At 45.2% G+C, this 17,581-nt stretch overlaps 1 protein-coding gene across 2 annotated transcripts in view; it reads left to right on the top strand.

Annotated features, from left to right (window-relative positions):
* The first annotated feature begins 465 nt into the window (after positions 1–465).
* LOC106585447 (multiple epidermal growth factor-like domains protein 9) overlaps positions 466–17,581 on the top strand; it is a 50,190-nt gene continuing 33,074 nt past the window's right edge. Inside the window, exons 1-2 of one of the 2 annotated variants that reach the window (XM_014171657.2) lie at positions 466–1,183; positions 4,163–4,361. In XM_014171657.2, coding sequence (XP_014027132.2) covers positions 631–1,183; positions 4,163–4,361 — 752 coding nt within the window. In that variant the 5' untranslated portion in view covers positions 466–630. The remainder of the gene's footprint in view (positions 1,184–4,162; positions 4,362–17,581) is intronic. The other variant, XM_014171656.2, reaches the window with a different exon arrangement.

Raw genomic sequence — 17,581 nt, 5'->3', positions numbered from 1 at the left:
TTTGGGTTATGATTTAAAAAAAGATCCCCTATGGGGACCCTAGTCGGTAGAATGGGGCTTAAATGTACCTTTTTTTGGCCTACACTCACTTTTTAAACATGTTGTTGCTTATATGTGGAAATCGTTAAAGAGGGGCATATGTTATTTATTGAGTAGCCTGGCCTAGGCCGAATGTCCCAGAATCGAATTGATGTAGGCTCGCAGCCTAGGAACATAAAGTAATGTAATCTTACAATGTAATATTATTATTTGTTTAAATGTATCCAATGATGTGATCTTTGGACTAATAAGGAAAAGTAAAACAGACTTCTCAATGCACTCAACGTGTACTCGCTCAGATGAGGCTACGCATTGAACCAATCAAATGCCTTTACGAAAGGAAAACAAACGCACCTTAACATACCACGTGACCTCCCATCAATGTCCTCATTGGCTGAAGAGTGTAACAATTTAGAGCGTTTCATTGCGCTGTGCTCGGCTGAACGGAAAGTGAAGCCAAGAAACTGCGGGTAGTTCGGTTCACAATCACTGAGAACGTCAATGGTGGAGTACGCGAGCTAGTCCATTCAGGGAAAGGTCTGAGACAGACCCTTACTAGGTAGGGCTTTACATGGAGAGCTGAAATTTAATATGAGGTTAACGACCTTAATGATGTACATATCCCCGGCTTTGCTATTTATTTTGTATATTGGATGTTCTGATGCTGCACCTCGCGTCAACTCCTACGATGCTTCGCCTATCTCCAGGAAGCCTCGCTCAGCCTCCGAGAGCTTGGAACCGCTCTACACAACCTTGCCTAATCGTTTACCTGAGGGCAGGTTTGTGCTCGGCCAACTAACTGGGCTCACGCCGTCCCCTACTATTGGTTTCACCGGAGTGGCCAGCAAAACGATACGGGTCTCCACGACTCCTGTCTCGCCAACTGCAACCACCGTTCAGCCACCAACAACTGACCCTACAACCCCAAGGCCAAGCACAGAAATGCTTTTCAACACTAGAAAAAAAAATACGTTTTTGAGCTCCAGAACATCAAATTCAAGCAAAATATCTACTGATGGGCAAGCATCAGTTTTTCCTCCAGAAAAAACCAACATGGTCTCCATGGTTTCTCAGCGGACGACTAATGATGCATGGTCTTCAGATAACATCGATGCATCGATTCCCTCCTCCGAGAATGGTCAAGGTGAGTAGCCTGTGTTTGCTCTTGGGTGTGATAATAAAATATATAATGTTCTAAGGAGCATGCAATTGTCATTTTATCTTGTGTATTGTACAGAATATCCTTAGACTGCCACACCTGGTTACACGTAATTATAAATAGACTGATATATGAACGGATTGAGTCTCTGGACTTTAATTAATCACCTCACACATTCACCTAGGTTTGCAGAAATTGCCCTTTTGATGCAGAAACTTAATTCATATGTGGCCAAACGCACAGTCAAAACAATGTCGGTATTATGGCTTTTGACGCAGAGCACAGGCGGGCTAAGAAACTGACAGCTTGTAGAAACAATAGATCACGGACCTCAAACCATGGACGGCAGTCTCCTTGTAAAATGATCAAATAACCGAATGATCCATATTAATTACAACATACCGGTTCAATATTTACCAATTGCGCAATATGAATAGGCTATAGGCTACGTTTTGCGCTCACAGAGATGGGGCCCTTATTCTGAGGTAGGCTGTGTGACAAGTGTGTCAGATATTATAGTGATTGGGACGGCATTTAAGCCATGTTTTTAGTTATGCATTCCCAGACTTCTCCATGTCCGCATAAAACCATGAGATTGTATTTTTCATACAAGCAGACAATAACACATGTCCGTTTGATCCCTTTGTGTCTATTCAACATCCTTAGACCACGGAAGAGGGATAGGGGAATGTGCTACTCCGCATCCAATCAAAACGACCAGACCAAGACATGAATGAGCCAGCACTGCTATATGCTCAGCGGCTTGTCTCTCACCTCCGCTGCTCCGCTATTCGTATGCATCGCAGATGATAAAACGTCCCGACAGAGCCTCTGTGGAGGTTGGGGTGGGCAACACTTGTGAAACAGCTATTTGTCTGTCACTGTTTAAAATGGCCTCCCAGGTGAGTATCAGGGGACCATGAAATTATGCGCAGCCACCAGTCCGATTTGGGGGTAGTTAGCTAGTCAGCGATACTACAACCTTGTCGAGGCTCCGTTGTTCTCGGGTAAAGGTCACTCTGATAACAACATCATCATCCTGGGTTAATGCCTCACCTCACTGACACAAATTATCTGCCTGATGGAACACATTTCTGGTGTGTCACTGTGTTAGTGTGTTGACATATAATGTCTTTCTTTTTACCCCTCCCAATCATTCAATGCAAATCATGGTGATAAAATATCACTTCTATGCTTCTGCATGTTCTGGAGTTTAAAGCACAGTAGCCTACAGTTGGAGAGGTGGTACCACCCTCCCGTGTTTTTTGTTAGTAGCATAAACACTGTCATAGGAGGGTGTGTAACTTCAGACAGAGGTCATTTTACAGCAGCAGGTTGTTCACTTGAACCATGCCGCCACATTGCTTCACTTTGCTGGAACTAATTACTATGAGGAAGATGGACATTTCCTCATCTCCTTTTTTCACTGTGCTTACATTTCCCCTCAAACCAATTTTCTGCTGCTTTGAAATTTAACACAGACATCAGTCATGTGCACATTTCCTCTGCACACACAATGCATGGGTTTTTGATCCTCCATTCTTATACTATGTGGTTTGTACCTGTACTTATTATTGCATCATTTGGTTCCAAGGTTAACTTCTCTTCCTCTGTGCTTTGTGCCCAGATAGGAAGTGACGAGTAACTTGATGTGATGGATCCTACAGTAGCTCAGTGCTATTTATTTGTGTGTAACATGGTTATAAGTGTGTGTGTGTGTGTGTGTGTGTGTGTGTGTGAGAGATTGTGAGATCTTGGGCCGTGCAGCTCCCTGAGTCTGGGGGGTGATCTTGGCTGACAGTTGTGCAGGGAAGATGACTTCAGTGATCAAATGGAAAGCTGACAGTGCTCTCCATGCTTGCATAACCGTGCCCTTTTCCTGTTACATAAAGCAGGAACAGTGGCCAGAGATGGAGAGGGCTAATCTGAGGAGGAGGCGACTGTTTCAGAAAATGACATTAAGTCCTCTCGAATGGCCAAGCCGATGTCTGAGAAGATGGCACAACAATAGAGTACAGTGTTCTGAAAGTTGAAAGGTGTTTACAGATGTTCAGCGGTAAACTGTGATTGAACCGCGAGAAAATCCGCCTACCGTGTGTAGAGACCAGCGGTCCCGGTTTTTGTCAGCTCGAATTATGTCATTAAAACATTGTTTGATTGGTTGTCAAGATGAACTCTGCTCATTGGTCAACCATGCGCGGCGGCCGCTCAAGACTTCAGCTAATTTCATCTTTTGGTGCTTCGAGCCAGTGGCACCACCAACCGTGCCGCTTGTAAAACAGTATCCTGTTGGATCATAGGACACACTTTATTTCAAACCCATCGTTCTCAGTTTCAATCTCATACATGGACCTTGCAAGGACAAGCAACCTAGTCAACACACTATCAATGTCCAACTGTTCATTTTCTCTAGTCATGTGTATAATATGACACATTCAACAATTAACATAATTGCACAGTCCTCTGTTTTGTTCTCAGCTTTCAATGTACAGTATTGTATAATGGTTTACAGTGTCAGATTGCAGCAGCCCTGCCTGCTTCACACATCATTCCTGTAAATTAGGCTGTGTGAGTTAACAGCAACCTGTCTCCTCTCCTGTAAGAACAGCCCACATGTGCTCAACACAACACCAATGGCAGCCTGGTATTTCCTCTGCATGTCATGACTGTTGTAATCTCATACACCAACAGCAGCAGTCTGTATCCTACCTCCTCATTCTCTGCATCCTCCTCCTTACCCTCCGTCTCTCTCTTAGAAACAGACGGGAGAGAAACATTCAGACTCCATGCTCATCATGCCTGAGCTCAAATAAATAATACATGCCCACTCAGCAGAGTCTACACGGTCATGCAGATGTCTGGCAGATGTCTGGCACCTCTCATTGTGTGTGTGTATTTACAGAATATCCTAGTGGTGGTGTATTATAACAGTCTCCCCCTCTTTCTTGCTGTCTGTCCCTGCAGAGTCTCTGTGTAACTGCAGCAGTGAGGGGGCTCTAGACGTGGATGACTGTGACAAGAAGACAGGTCAGTGTGTCTGCATGTCAGGGTACACTGGGCTGCTGTGTGAGGACTGTGAGGAAGGACACTTCACCAATGGCACCACTGGCTGCTTACCCTGTGGCTGTGACTCCTACGGAGCTGTCAACCACCTCTGTGACAGGTAAGAGCTTTCGCGTCCCATGGGCACTAATGGCACTGAGAATGAAACACTAGACACCTATTTTTATTTTATTTAACTAGGCAAGTCAGTTAAGAACAAATTCTTATTTACTATGACGGCCTGGCAAAAGGCCTCCTGCGGGGACGGGGGTCTGGGATTAAAAATAAATACATGATAAATATTGGACAAAACACACATCACAAGAGACAACACTACATAGAGACCTAAGACAACATAGCAAGGCAGCAACACAACATGACAACAACATGGTAGCAGCACAAAATATGGTACAAACATTTATTTGGCACAGACAACAGCACAAAGGGCAAGAAGGTAGAGACAACAATACATCATACATAGCAGCCACAAATGTCAATAGGAGTGTCCATGATTGAGTATTTGAATGAAGAGATTGAGATAAAACTGTCCAGTTTGAGTGTTGGTTGCAGCTCGTTCCATTCGCTACCTGCAGCCAACTGAAAAGAGGAGCGACCCAGGGATGTGTGCTTTGGTGACCTTTAACAGAATGTGACTGTCAGAACGGATGTTGTATGTGGAGGATGAGGGCTGCAGTAGATATCTCAGACGGGGGAGTGAGGCCTAAAGAGTTTTATAAATAGGCATCAACCAGTGGGTCTTGCGACAGGTATACTGCTCAAAAAAATAAAGGGAACACTTAAACAACACAATGTAACCTCAAGTCAATCACACTTCTGTGAAATCAAACTGTCCACTTAGGAAGCAACACTGATTGACAATACATTTCACATGCTGTGGTGCAAATGGAATAGACAACAGGTGGAAATTATAGGCAATTAGCAAGACACCCCCAATAAAGGAGTGGTTCTGCAGGTGGTGACCATAGACCACTTCTCAGTTCCTATCCTTCCTGGCTGATGTTTTGGTAACTTTTAAATGCTGGCGGTGCTTTCACTCTAGTGGTAGCATGAGACTGAGTCTACAACCCACACAAGTGGCTCAGGTAGTGCAGCTCATCCAGGATGGCACATCAATGCGAGCTGTGGCAAGAAGGTTTGCTGTGTCTGTCAGCGTAGTGTCCAGAGCATGGAGGCGCTACCAGGAGACGGGCCAGTACATCAGGAGACGTGGAGGAGGCCGTAGGAGGGCAACAACCCAGCAGCAGGACCGCTACCTCTGCCTTTGTGCAAGGAGGAGCAGGAGGAGCACTGCCAGAGCCCTGCAAAATGACCTCCAGCAGGCCACAAATGTGCATGTGTCTGCTCAAACGGTCAGAAACAGACTCCATGAGGGTGGTATGAGGGCCCGACATCCACAGGTGGGGGTTGTGCTTACAGCCCAACACCGTGCAGGACGTTTGGCATTTGCCAGAGAACACCAAGATTGGCAAATTCGCCACTGGCGCCCTGTGCTCTTCACAGATGAAAGCAGGTTCACACTGAGCACATGTGACAGACGTGACAGTCTGGAGACGCCGTGGAGAACGTTCTGCTGCCTGCAACATCATCCAGCATGACTGGTTTGGCGGTGGGTCAGTCATGGTGTGGGGTGGCATTTCTTTGGGGGGCCGCACAGCCCTCCATGTGACTGCCATTAGGTACCGAGATGAGATCCTCAGACCCCTTGTGAGACCATATGCTGGTGCGGTTGGCCCTGGGTTCCTCCTAATGCAAGACAATGCTAGACCTCATGTGGCTGGAGTATGTCAGCAGTTCCTGCAAGAGGAAGGCATTGATGCTATGGACTGGCCCGCCCGTTCCCCAGACCTGAATCCAATTGAGCACATCTGGGACATCATGTCTCGCTCCATCACCAACGCCACGTTGCACCACAGACTGTCCAGGAGTTGGCGGATGCTTTAGTCCAGGTCTGGGAGGAGATCCCTCAGGAGACCATCTGCCACCTCATCAGGAGCATTCCCAGGCATTGTAGGGAGGTCATACAGGCACGTGGAGGCCACACACACTACTGAGCTTCATTTTGACTTGTTTTAAGGACATTACATCAAAGTTGGATCAGCCTGTAGTGTGGTTTTCCACTTTAATTTGAGTGTGACTCCAAATCCAGACCTCCATAGGTTGATAAATTGGATTTCCATTGATTTATTTTTGTGTGATTTTTGTTGTCAGCACATTCAACTATGTAAAGAAAAAAGTATTTAATAAGATTATTTCATTCATTCAGATCTAGGATGTGTTATTTTAGTGTTCCCTTTATTTTTTTGAGCAGTGTATATAGAGATGACCACTTTACAGAGGAGTATAGAGTGCAGTGATGTGCACTATAAGGAGCATTGGTGGCAAATCTGATGGTCGAATGGTAAAGAACATCTATCCGCTCGAGAGCACCCTTACCTGCCGATCTATAAATTATGTCTCCGTAATCTAGCATGGGTAGGATGGTCATCTGAATCAGGGTTAGTTTCGCAGCTGGGGTGAAAGACGAGCGATTACGATAGAAGAAACCAAGTCTAGATGTAACTTTAGCCTGCAGCTTTGATATGTGCTGAGAGAAGGACAGTGCACCGTCTCGCCATACTCCCAAGTACTTGTATGAGGTGACTACCTCAAGCTCTAAACTCGCAGAGGTAGTAATCACACCTTTGGGAAGATGGGCATTCTTCTTACCAAACCACATGACCTTTTGTTTTGGAGGTGTTCAGAACAAAGTTAAGGGTAGAGAAAGCTTGTTGGACACTAATATCTTTGTTGTAGAGCATTTAACACAAAATCCGGGAAGGGGCCAGCTGAGTATAAGACTATCATCTGCATATATATGGATGAGAGAGCTTCCTACTGCCTGAGCTATGTTGTTGATGTAAATTAAGAAGAGTGTGGAGCCTAGGACCGAGCCTTGGGGTACTCACTTGGTGACAGGCAGTGGCTGAGACAGCAGATTTTCTGACTTTATACACTGCACTCTTTGAGAGAGGTAGTTAGCGAACCAGGCCAACGACCCCTCAGAGACACCAATACTCCATAGCCGGCCCACAAGAATGGAATGGTCTACCGTATCAAAAAATCAGCACAATATTGCTTAGAACCAAGGGCAATGGTGACATCATTGAGGACCTTTAAGGTTGCAGTGACACATCCGTAATCTTAGCGGAAACCAGATTGCATAACAGAGAGAATACTATAGACATCAAGAAAGCCAGTTAGTTGATTATTGACAAGTTTTTCCATCACTTTTGATAAACAGGGCAAAATAGAAATTGGCCTATAACAGTTAGGATCAGCTTCATCTCCCCCTTTAAATATTGGATGAACTGTGGCTGGCTTCCAAGCAATGGGAACCTCCCCAGAGAGGAGAGACATGGGCTTAGCGATGATGGGGGCAGCAACCTTAAAGAAGAAAGGGTCTAAACCATTTTTTGGGGTCAAGTTTAAGGAGCTCCTTTAGCACCATGGACTCAGTGACTGCCTGCAGGGGGAAAAGAGGGAGACGCATCGGGGATAGTCACATTAGAAGGGGTGGGAGATGAGGAAATGTTGGACGGGCAAGGAGGCATGGCTGAGTCAAATAGGAATCCTGACTTAATGAAGTGGTGATTTAAAGAGCTCAGCCATGTGCTTCTTGTCAGTAACAACCACATCATCAACATTAAGGAACATGGGCAGCTGTGAGGAGGGTTTATTCTCCAGGTCTTTAACTGTTTTCCAGAACTTCTTGGGGTTAGACCCACAGAGAGAGAACTGCTCCTTAAAGGAACTAACTTTGGCCTTGTGGATAGCCTGAGTGCACTTACTTGCCTGAACGATAGCCAGTCGTCCTGAGTATGCATGTGCCGAGCCTTTCGCCAAATGGAATTCTTGAGGTGAAGAAACTCAAGATCACGGTCGAACCAGGGGCTGAACCTGTTTTTAATTCTCATGTTCTTTATGGGGGCGTGTTTGTTAACAATACCACTGAAAATATCAAAAAAGAAGGTCCAAGTGTCTTCGACAGAGGGGATCAAGCTGATTCTATACCATTTTACAGAGGCGACTTCATAAAGGAAGGCTTGCTCATTCAAGTTTTTTTATCAAGCGTCTATGATAAATCAGGACCGGTTGAGCACCCATTACGAACACAGGCTGTAAAACAGTGATCACTAAGGTCATTACAGAAAACACCAGACTGATACCTATCAGGATTATTTGTGAGGATAACATCGAGGAGAGTAGCCTTTTCCGGGTGTTTTGGAGTCATACCTTGTGGGATTGGTAATAATCTGAGGAAGATTTAGGGAGTCCCATTGCTTTAGGACTTGGTCATGTGGTTTAAGCGCGTCCCAGCAGGACAAATTCAGACTTAGTGTAAGAGGCCAGGAGAGAGCTTAGGGCAGGTAGGGTACAGGCCGGTGCTGATGGAGGACGAAAGCACCAAGCAACAGTCAACAAAGAGCTATTTGAAAGGATATTTCTAGCTACCAAGCCAGAATTAATTTACATTTGAGTCCATATATACTGCATCTTTGGCAAAAACTCAGGGAGATGTAGTTTAGAAGTCAAACCTGTTTGAATAACTGATTTAGCAGACGCTGTTGTGCATAAAGATACTGCTCTGAAATTTACATTTAACTTGTCACACAGGAAGTTGTAAAGTTAGAGCTGCTCCAAATAGCTAGTGTTCATGATATACCGGATCCATCTTGTGGAGTCATTATCCTCCTGGTCTTGTTCAGCAGCCTGGCCGGCCAGGCCACCATTCCCCTGGTCTTTGTAGGGAGAGACAGTGGGGCTGCCGTACCTCGGTTGGTTCTCATATCTTGAGCAAAACAACACACTGCCCCAGAGGCAGCCTTTGTTTGTGGGAAAGAGTGACTTGGAGAGAACCAGTGTGTGTAGCTTAGGAACACGGTAAAAATAGCTGTCGTATTTTTAATTTTAAACCGTTGAAAGGAATGCGTCTGGTCAGAAAGCTGAGTAAACATCCTTGAAATCCTTGTGATGTTTCTAATGCCTAGTGGCAGTGATTCAGCTGTCAGAATATACAGCAGGTTGTTTCTAATGCCTAGTGGCAGTGATTCAGAAAATACAGCAGGTTGGGCCTCCCGAGTGGCGCAGTGGTCTAAGGTGTCACTACAGACCCGGGTATAATCCCAGGCTGTGTCACAATTGGCTGTGACCGGGAGTCCCATATGGTGGCTCACAATTGGCCTAGCGTAATCCGGGTTAAGGGAGGGTTTGGCAGGGGGGCTTTACTTGGCTCATTGTGCTCTAGCGACTCCTTGTGGCGGGCCCGGGTGTCTGCAGACTGACTTCGTTCGTCAGTTGAACGGTGTTTCCTCCGACACATTGGTGCAGCTGGCTTCCAGGTTAAGCGAGCGGGTGTTAAGTACGGTTTGGCATGGCATGTTTTGGAGGACGAATGACTCGACGCCTCTCCCGAGCCCATTGGGGAGTTGCAGCGTTGAGACAAGATTGTAATTGGATATCATGAAATTGGGGAGAAAGAGGGTAAAATACAAAATACAGTTGAAGTCAAAGTTTACATACACCTTAGCCAAATACATTTAAACTTAGTTTAACAATTCCTGACATTTAATCTGAGTAAAAATTCCCTGTCTTAGGTCAGTTAGGATCACCACTTTAGTTTAAAAATGTGAAATGTCAGAAAATTAGTAGAGAGAATGATTGATTTATTTCAGCTTTTATTTATTTCATTACATTCCCAGTGGGTCAGAAGTTTACATACACTCAATTAGTATTTGGTAGCATTGCCTTTAAATTGTTTAACTTGGGTCAAATGTTTCAGGTAGCCTTCCACAAGCTTCCCACAATAAGTTGGGTGAATTTTGGCCCATTCCTCCTGACAGACCTGGTGTAACTGAGTCAGGATTGTCGGCCTCATTGCTCCCACACGCTTTTTCAGTTCTGCCCACAAATTTTCTATAGGATTGAGGTCAGGGCTTTGTGATGGCCACTCCAATACCTTGACTTTGTTGTCCTTAAGCCATTTTGCCACAACTTTGGAAGTATGCTTGGGGTCACTGTTCATTTGGAAGACCAATTTGCGACCAAGCTTTAACTTCCTGACTGATGTCTTGAGATATTGCTTCAATATATCCACATACATTTCCTTCCTCATGATGCCATCTATTTTGTGAAGTGCACCAGTCCCTCCTGCAGCAAAGCACCCCCACAACATGATGCTGCCACCCGTGCTTCATAGTTGGGATGGTGTTCTTCGGCTTGCAAGCATCCCCCTTTTTCCTCCAAACATAACGATGGTCATTATGGCCAAACAGTTCTATTCTTGTTTCATCAGACCAGAGGACATTTCTCCAAAAAGTACGATCTTTGTCCCCATGTGCAGTTGCAAACCTTAGTCTGGCTTTTTTTAATGGAGGTTTTGGAACAGTGGCTTCTTCCTTGTTCAGCGGCCTGTCAGGTTATGTCGATATAGGACTTGTTTAATGTGGATATAGATACTTTTGTACCTGTTTCCTCCAGCATCTTCACAAGGTCCTTTGCTGTTGTTCTGGGATTGATTTGCACTTTTTCGCACCAAAGTATGTTCATCTCTAGGAGACATAATGCGTCTCCTTCCTGAGAGGTATGACGGCTGCGTGGTCCCATGGTGTTTATACTTGCGTACTATTGTTTGTACAGGTGAACGTGGTACCTTCAGGCGTTTGGAAATTGCTCCCAAGGATGAACCAGACTTTGTGGAGGTCTTGGCTGATTTCTTTCGATTTTTCCCATGATGTCAAGCAAAGAGGCACTGAGTTTGAAGGTAGGCCTTGAAATACATCCACAGGTACATCTCCAATTGACTCAAATTATGTCAATTAGCCTATCAGAAGCTTCTAAAGCCATGACATCATTTTCTGGAATTTTCCAAGCTGTTTAAAGGGACAGTCAACTTAGTGTATGTAAACTTCTGACCCACCGCAATTGTGATACAGTGAACAATAAGTGAAATAATCTGTCTGTAAACAATTGTTGGAAAAATGACTTGTGTCATGCACAAAGTAGATATCCTAACAGACTTGCCAAAACTATAGTTTGTTAACAAGAAGTTTGGAGTGGTTGAAAAACAAGTTAATGACTCCAACCTAAGTGTATGTAAACTTCCGACTTCGACTGTATATATTTTTTTTAATATACAGCAGGTCGACAACCTATAGCTTTTATTTTATTGTGCCAAAGTAAGTCTATGACAAACATTCATTTTACATTTTAGTCATTTAGCAGACACTCTTATCCAGAGCGACTTACAGTAGTGAATGCATACATTTCATTTCATGCATTTTTTTTTGTACTGGCCCCCGTGGGAATCGAACCCACAACCCTGGCGTTGGTCACACCATGCTCTACCAACTGAGCCACAGGGAAGGCAACATGTATGTTGCTGTTTTATACATGAATGTAAGGATACACAGTACATAGGACTCACGTTGTAGGATTACAAAGGGAGGGTATATTAGTAGAAACTTTCAAAGTTTACCTGTAAACTACCAGACTTTTGGTAACTTTCAAGTTTTTATTTTATCAGATGACCTCTAGTGGCCTTTTTGATTACCTCAAATTATCACAGGTGTCTGATTTTCTCTGGCCCTCTGTGTGGCCTTATCACATGTAAAATATATAAAATACTAAAATATGATTTGAAAATAATAAATAGAATGACAAAGCTGTGAAACATTATCCTAAGTAAAAACCAACTTAGTGAGTACCAAATGAGGGTTTCAGCATGAAATATCCTTAACATTTTCTTATGTACTTTTTAATTTATTTTACTATGTTTTGGCACAAAACTGGTGGCAGTTGTGAACACAGTCAATAGTTGGAAGAGTTGCAGACTTCATTGAAGATAATTCCATTGTTGATTAGATGCTTTTTTCAATAAGGCTATTTTCTCTTGAACCATATGGTCTATCCGCTAGAAACAATATAGACACAGATATAAAAAAAGAAATACTATGAATAACTTAAGTTATTCAAGTATAAAATACCAAAGTTACCATAGTTATTACCATGGTCTGTTAATTACCAAAATTACAGAAGATTCCAGTAAATTTGGTAAATTACCGGTAGCTTTGCAACCCTATATAGGATAAAAATGTCCACCTTTTGCCTCATTCTCTCATTTACCACAAAAAATGAATCAATAGAGCAGGGATCACCAACTAGATTCAGCCTCTGGACAATTTTTTCCTTGAGCAGATGGTCAGGGGGCTGGAACATAATTACAAATAATTTGTAGACTGCAGATTGACCACAAGAAGCCCAAACATATTGACTAAAACAATCATTTCAAACCATCTCTCTAATATGCATGGGAATACTTTGGAAAATAATACTTTGGAACAGATTTCCATAATTACAAATCACTTAGAGCTGATTTGCTGGTGTTTTTACTGTCTTATGTCCAACAATAAAAAATAAAAACGTTATTTAAAAAATAGTGCCGTAAAAATAAATCACTGCGGGCAGCCAGTTGGGGAACCCTGCAGTATAGATAGATCAAGTGAGAAGTGGGTGAAAGGGCAACTAGGCCAGGGGGTTATTCTGAGGGCAGGGACATATGGGGCTAGTCCTGCCCGCACACAATAATACTACCACACATAATATGATCCTGCTCAGACAGTCTGAGCCAACAGTGCTAACCCAGCTAATGTAGCAGTGGTCTAACCTAGGCCAGGCCAGCTCTCTCCCAGCTGGTAAGCACTGTGATTTACACAGATTAGCTGGCTCCCAGACCCCCCAGCCTCACGCTTTAGGGGATTTCTCTCATATACTGATGGACCGTCCAGCCTTTCTGTATTACAGTTCTAGTCCTACTCATATTTAACTTTGGCATTCTATCACATTTGCTATTGGAACTTTGTCAGTGTGTCTGTGTGTTGTTCTCACTTAGGTCTATTTAATTGCATGGCCAGGAACAGAGGGCTTGGATTACATTTATAACCTATTGGTTCCAGATCACAGCATACTGACCTGATCCAGCCTGGAACCTGGGGGAGGACCAGGATGTAATAGGCTTGCAGACGTCTGGATCAGAGCTGCCTGCCTGGGATTCCTTCACATTTCCTCAAGGACATATGAGCTGATCGGATCTAGGATGAGCATATTTCTGATCTGTAAAGTGTCTCTAGTAGTGCCACAGTTCTCTTCATAAAGACCAAAACGGGGTCAATCAAATGAAAAGATTTGGCATGGGTCCTCAGATCCTTAAAAGGTTCTACAGCTGCACCATCGAGAGCATCCTGACTGGTTGCATCACTGCCTGGTATGGCAACTGCTCGGCCTCCGACCGCATGGCACTACAGAGGGTAGTGTGAACGGCCCAGTACATCACTGGGGCCTAGCTTCCTGCCATTCAGGACCTCTATACCAGGTGGTGTCAGAGGAAGGCCCTAAAAATGGTCAAAGACTCCAGCCACCCTAGTCATAGACTGTTCTCTCTGCTACCACACGGCAAGCGGTCGGTACCGGAGTGCCAAGTCTAGGTCCAAGAGGCTTCTAAACAGCTTCTACCCCCAAGCCATAAGACTCCTGAACATCTAATCAAATGGCTACCCAGACTATTTGTATTGCCTCTCCACATCACTGCCACTCTCTGTCATCTATTCATAGTCACTTTAAATAACTCTACCTACATGTACATACTACCTCAACTAACTGGTGCCCCCGCACATTGACTCTGTACCGGCACCCCCCTGTATATATAATTTTTTACTGCTGCTCTTTAATTACTTGTTACTTTTCTCTTATTCTTATCCATATTTTTTGAAACTGCACTGTTCGTTAGAGGCGCGTGAGTAAGCATTTCACTGTAAGGTCTACACCTGTTGTATTCGGTGCATGTGACTAATAAAATTTGATTTGAAAGTAGTTGAGGATGAGGTACTCTATGTGGATATAGCACGGTATGAGATGTACTGTTTCAGTTGTTGCATAGGAAGGATGAGCTCCTCTTGGTAGCGCCACTATATTGCAATAAGAATCTGCTTGGCTCCCAGACCATGTTGGTAGGAAGTTGCTACTTTTTAATTCACTCGTCTGTAAGAAGCTATATTTTACTGTGTCCCCGCTGTGCTCTTTACCAAAATAAATCCACAGGGGACCAACAACAACAAACGGGGAATATATCCTTGGCCACAGGGCTCATCAGTCAAAACAAAAGCTACTGAGCTGTGAGCTCGTGTTTTCAGGCATGATGATTAGTGATAATGACTTGACCTGTACCCATTAGGCTGACAATATGCTCATTAGCACATACAGTATGTGCACATATACAGACAGCCGAATGCAGGAGGTGAAACATGCATGAACCTGGCCAGTCTTTTCTTTAGCACCTTTCTAAATCATGATGTGCGTTAGCAACTGGTCAATTCCATGCTAACGGAATTATGCTGAAATCTATACCAAACAAAAACCATTGAAATCAAATACTGAGTCTCACCGTAATTGCATTACCATGGAATTGCCCAACCTTAACATGTGAACGTGATTTGATGCCAATCCTCAGCCAAACAGGATGGGTTTTGTACCAGTTCGTACTCCTGACTAGCTCTTGTACTCTGATTCATCTTGGGCCTCAATCGGTGGCGATTTGAGCATGTACATCTTGGTGGGGCAAACTCCCCAAGCAAAGCCACTACACAAGACTAAACAATACATTAATTGCACTATAATGGTGACAAATGGTGCACACAAACTGTTAGGGCCTACATAAAGCTGTCCCAAAAGCAGAGCTTTCTTTTCAGCACCATGGAATGAATCCTTACCACTTCTGCACATGGCTTTCAGCGGAGCCTTGTCTGGCAGCGAAACAGTTTACTGCCTTTCAAAAAAACATAGCTGATATGGCTGTCACACCCTGATCTGTTTCACCTGTCGTTGTGCTTGTCTCCACCCCACCTCCAGGTGCCGCTCATCTTCCCCATTATCACCTGGGTTCTCTGTTTGTCTGTTGCCAGCTCGTCTTGTTTGTCAAGTCAACCAACGTTTTTGTCTCAGCTCCTGTTTTCCCCAGTCTCCCTTTTTCTCGCCCTCCTGGTTTTGACCCTTGCCTGTCCTGACTCTGAGCCTGCCTGCCATCCTGTGCCTTTGCCCCTACTCTGGATTACTAACCTCTGCCTGACCTGACCCTGGGCCTGCCTGCCGTGCTGTACCTTGGTCCCACTACTATGGATTATTGACCCCTGCCTGCCTTGACCTGTCATTTGCCTGCCCCTACTGTTGCAATACACATTGTTACTTCAACACAGTCTGCACTTGGGTCTTACCTGATAGTACGACTGACCCAGCAGACTTGGACCAGCTCCGCAACGCCATCTCCTCCCAAGGAGCCACCATTGGTAGGCACGAGGAGTTGCTTCGCGGTCTGATGGAAGAGTTCCATGCCATGGCCGAATGTCACAACCTAGCATTGGATGAATTGCGGGAGAAATTCCATGGGTTGCCTACTAGGCAGCCTACCACGACGGTAACCTTCCAGCCCCTCAGTAACCCGGCGGGTAGCCGTTCCCCTCGGACCGCTCGAGGATAGCGTACATCATCATGCCGATGTCCGGGAGGGCACTCACCTGGGCCACGGCGGTGTGGGAGAAACAATCCACCATCTGCCTCACTCTGGAGGAATTTGTGGCGGAGGTGAAAAAAGTTTGAGGTTCCGGTGTCCGGGGGAGAGGCTGCCCGGAAGTTACTCCAGCTTCGGCAGGACCCCCTCAGTGTGGCAGACTATGCAGTCGATTTCCACACGCTAGCAGCAGAGAACCCGGAAGCGCCGTTCGACACCTTCCTGCACGGATTATCGGAGGAAGTAAAGGACGAGCTTCCAGCCCAGGAACTACCAACGGATCTCACTCACTCATCGCTTTAACCATCCGGATTGATGGTCGCTATGGGAATGTAGGAAGGAGAAGAGGTCTGATAGCGGTCCCAATTGCTCACTCAAGGATCCCACCTTGCATCTGATGAACTCCGGAAGTCCCCAGTGTCTATGTCCCCGAGAGGATCTGAGCTACCCCGAGTTTTTCCAAGAGCCTCCGAAGACAGCCGATTTGCCTCTTCCCGAGCCGATGCAGCTCGGCAGGGCTAGGCTGTCTCTAGCCGAACGCGGACGCAGACTTAACACCCAGAGTTGTCTGTATTGCAGTACTGCCAGTCATTATGTGTCTACCTGTCCCTTCAAGAGACCTAGCTCATTGGTAGGAATGAGTGCTCTGGTGGGTCTTAAGGATAATTTTGCTTCTCCCCTTACTCGCCCCCTTCTCCATACCACCCTGCTGTGGGGGCGACCAGTCCAAGTCTCTCCAAATACTCATCGACTCGTGGGCCGCTAAGAGTCTTATGGATGTTATCCTGGCGTCCGAGCTGGGCATCCCCACTCAAACCCTCTCCATTCCCATAGATGTTAGAGTGCTGGACGGGCACTCTATAGGCCGGGTCACCCACTATACCACCCCCATCAACCTACGAGTGTCAGGGAACCACAGCTAGACGATCCAATTCCTGCTAATTGAGTCTCTGCAGGTCCCGTGGTAGTGGGATTCTCTTGGCTTCAGCGACACAATCCCTCAATTGACTTGTCTACTGGTGCCATCGTGGGCTGGAGCCCGTTCTGCCACACTCATTGCCTGAAGTCAGCTCTGCCTGCCCGGGACGTCTTCCTGGGGGCTTTGAAATTTTCCCGGACCTCTCCGCCATTCCCGCGGAGTACCAGGACATCTGGGAGGGGTTCAGTAAGACCCGGGCCACTTCGCTTCCGCAGCACCGACCGGTATCCAACAAGGTCAAGCCAGATGCGCCGGCACCTTTCCTGTGTCTAGAATTAAAACCATGTCTCACAGCCCTGTGTCTCCTGTTTCCACGTGATAGACTTGCTTAACCTCACTAGGGTAGGGGGCAGCATTCGGAATTTTGGATGAAAAGCGTGCCCACAGTAAACTGCCTGCTACTCAGGCCCAGAAGCTAGGATATGCATATAATTGGTAGATTTGGATAGAAAACACAAGTTTCAAACTGTTAAAATAATGTTGAGTATAACAGAACTGATATGGCAAAAAAAAATCTGTCCAAGTGCTATTATTTTGAAATGTCTGTTTTTCCATTGAAAGCCTATCCACCATACAAAGACTTATGACCCAGTTCACGATCCCTATGGCTTCCACTACATGTGGCCAGTCTTTAGGCATTGTTTCAGGCGTTTACTCTGAAAAATGAGGGAGAAACACCACTTTCAATGAGAGGACAGTGGAAATTTCCAGACATGAGTCCTGCGCATGACCGGGAGCGCACCTTTGT

The sequence above is a fragment of the Salmo salar genome, chromosome ssa24, assembly GCF_905237065.1.
Source record: "Salmo salar chromosome ssa24, Ssal_v3.1, whole genome shotgun sequence".
Lineage (NCBI taxonomy): Eukaryota > Metazoa > Chordata > Actinopteri > Salmoniformes > Salmonidae > Salmo > Salmo salar.
Note: the sequence above shows the minus strand (reverse complement) of the source record. Positions and strands in the feature narration are given on the sequence as shown.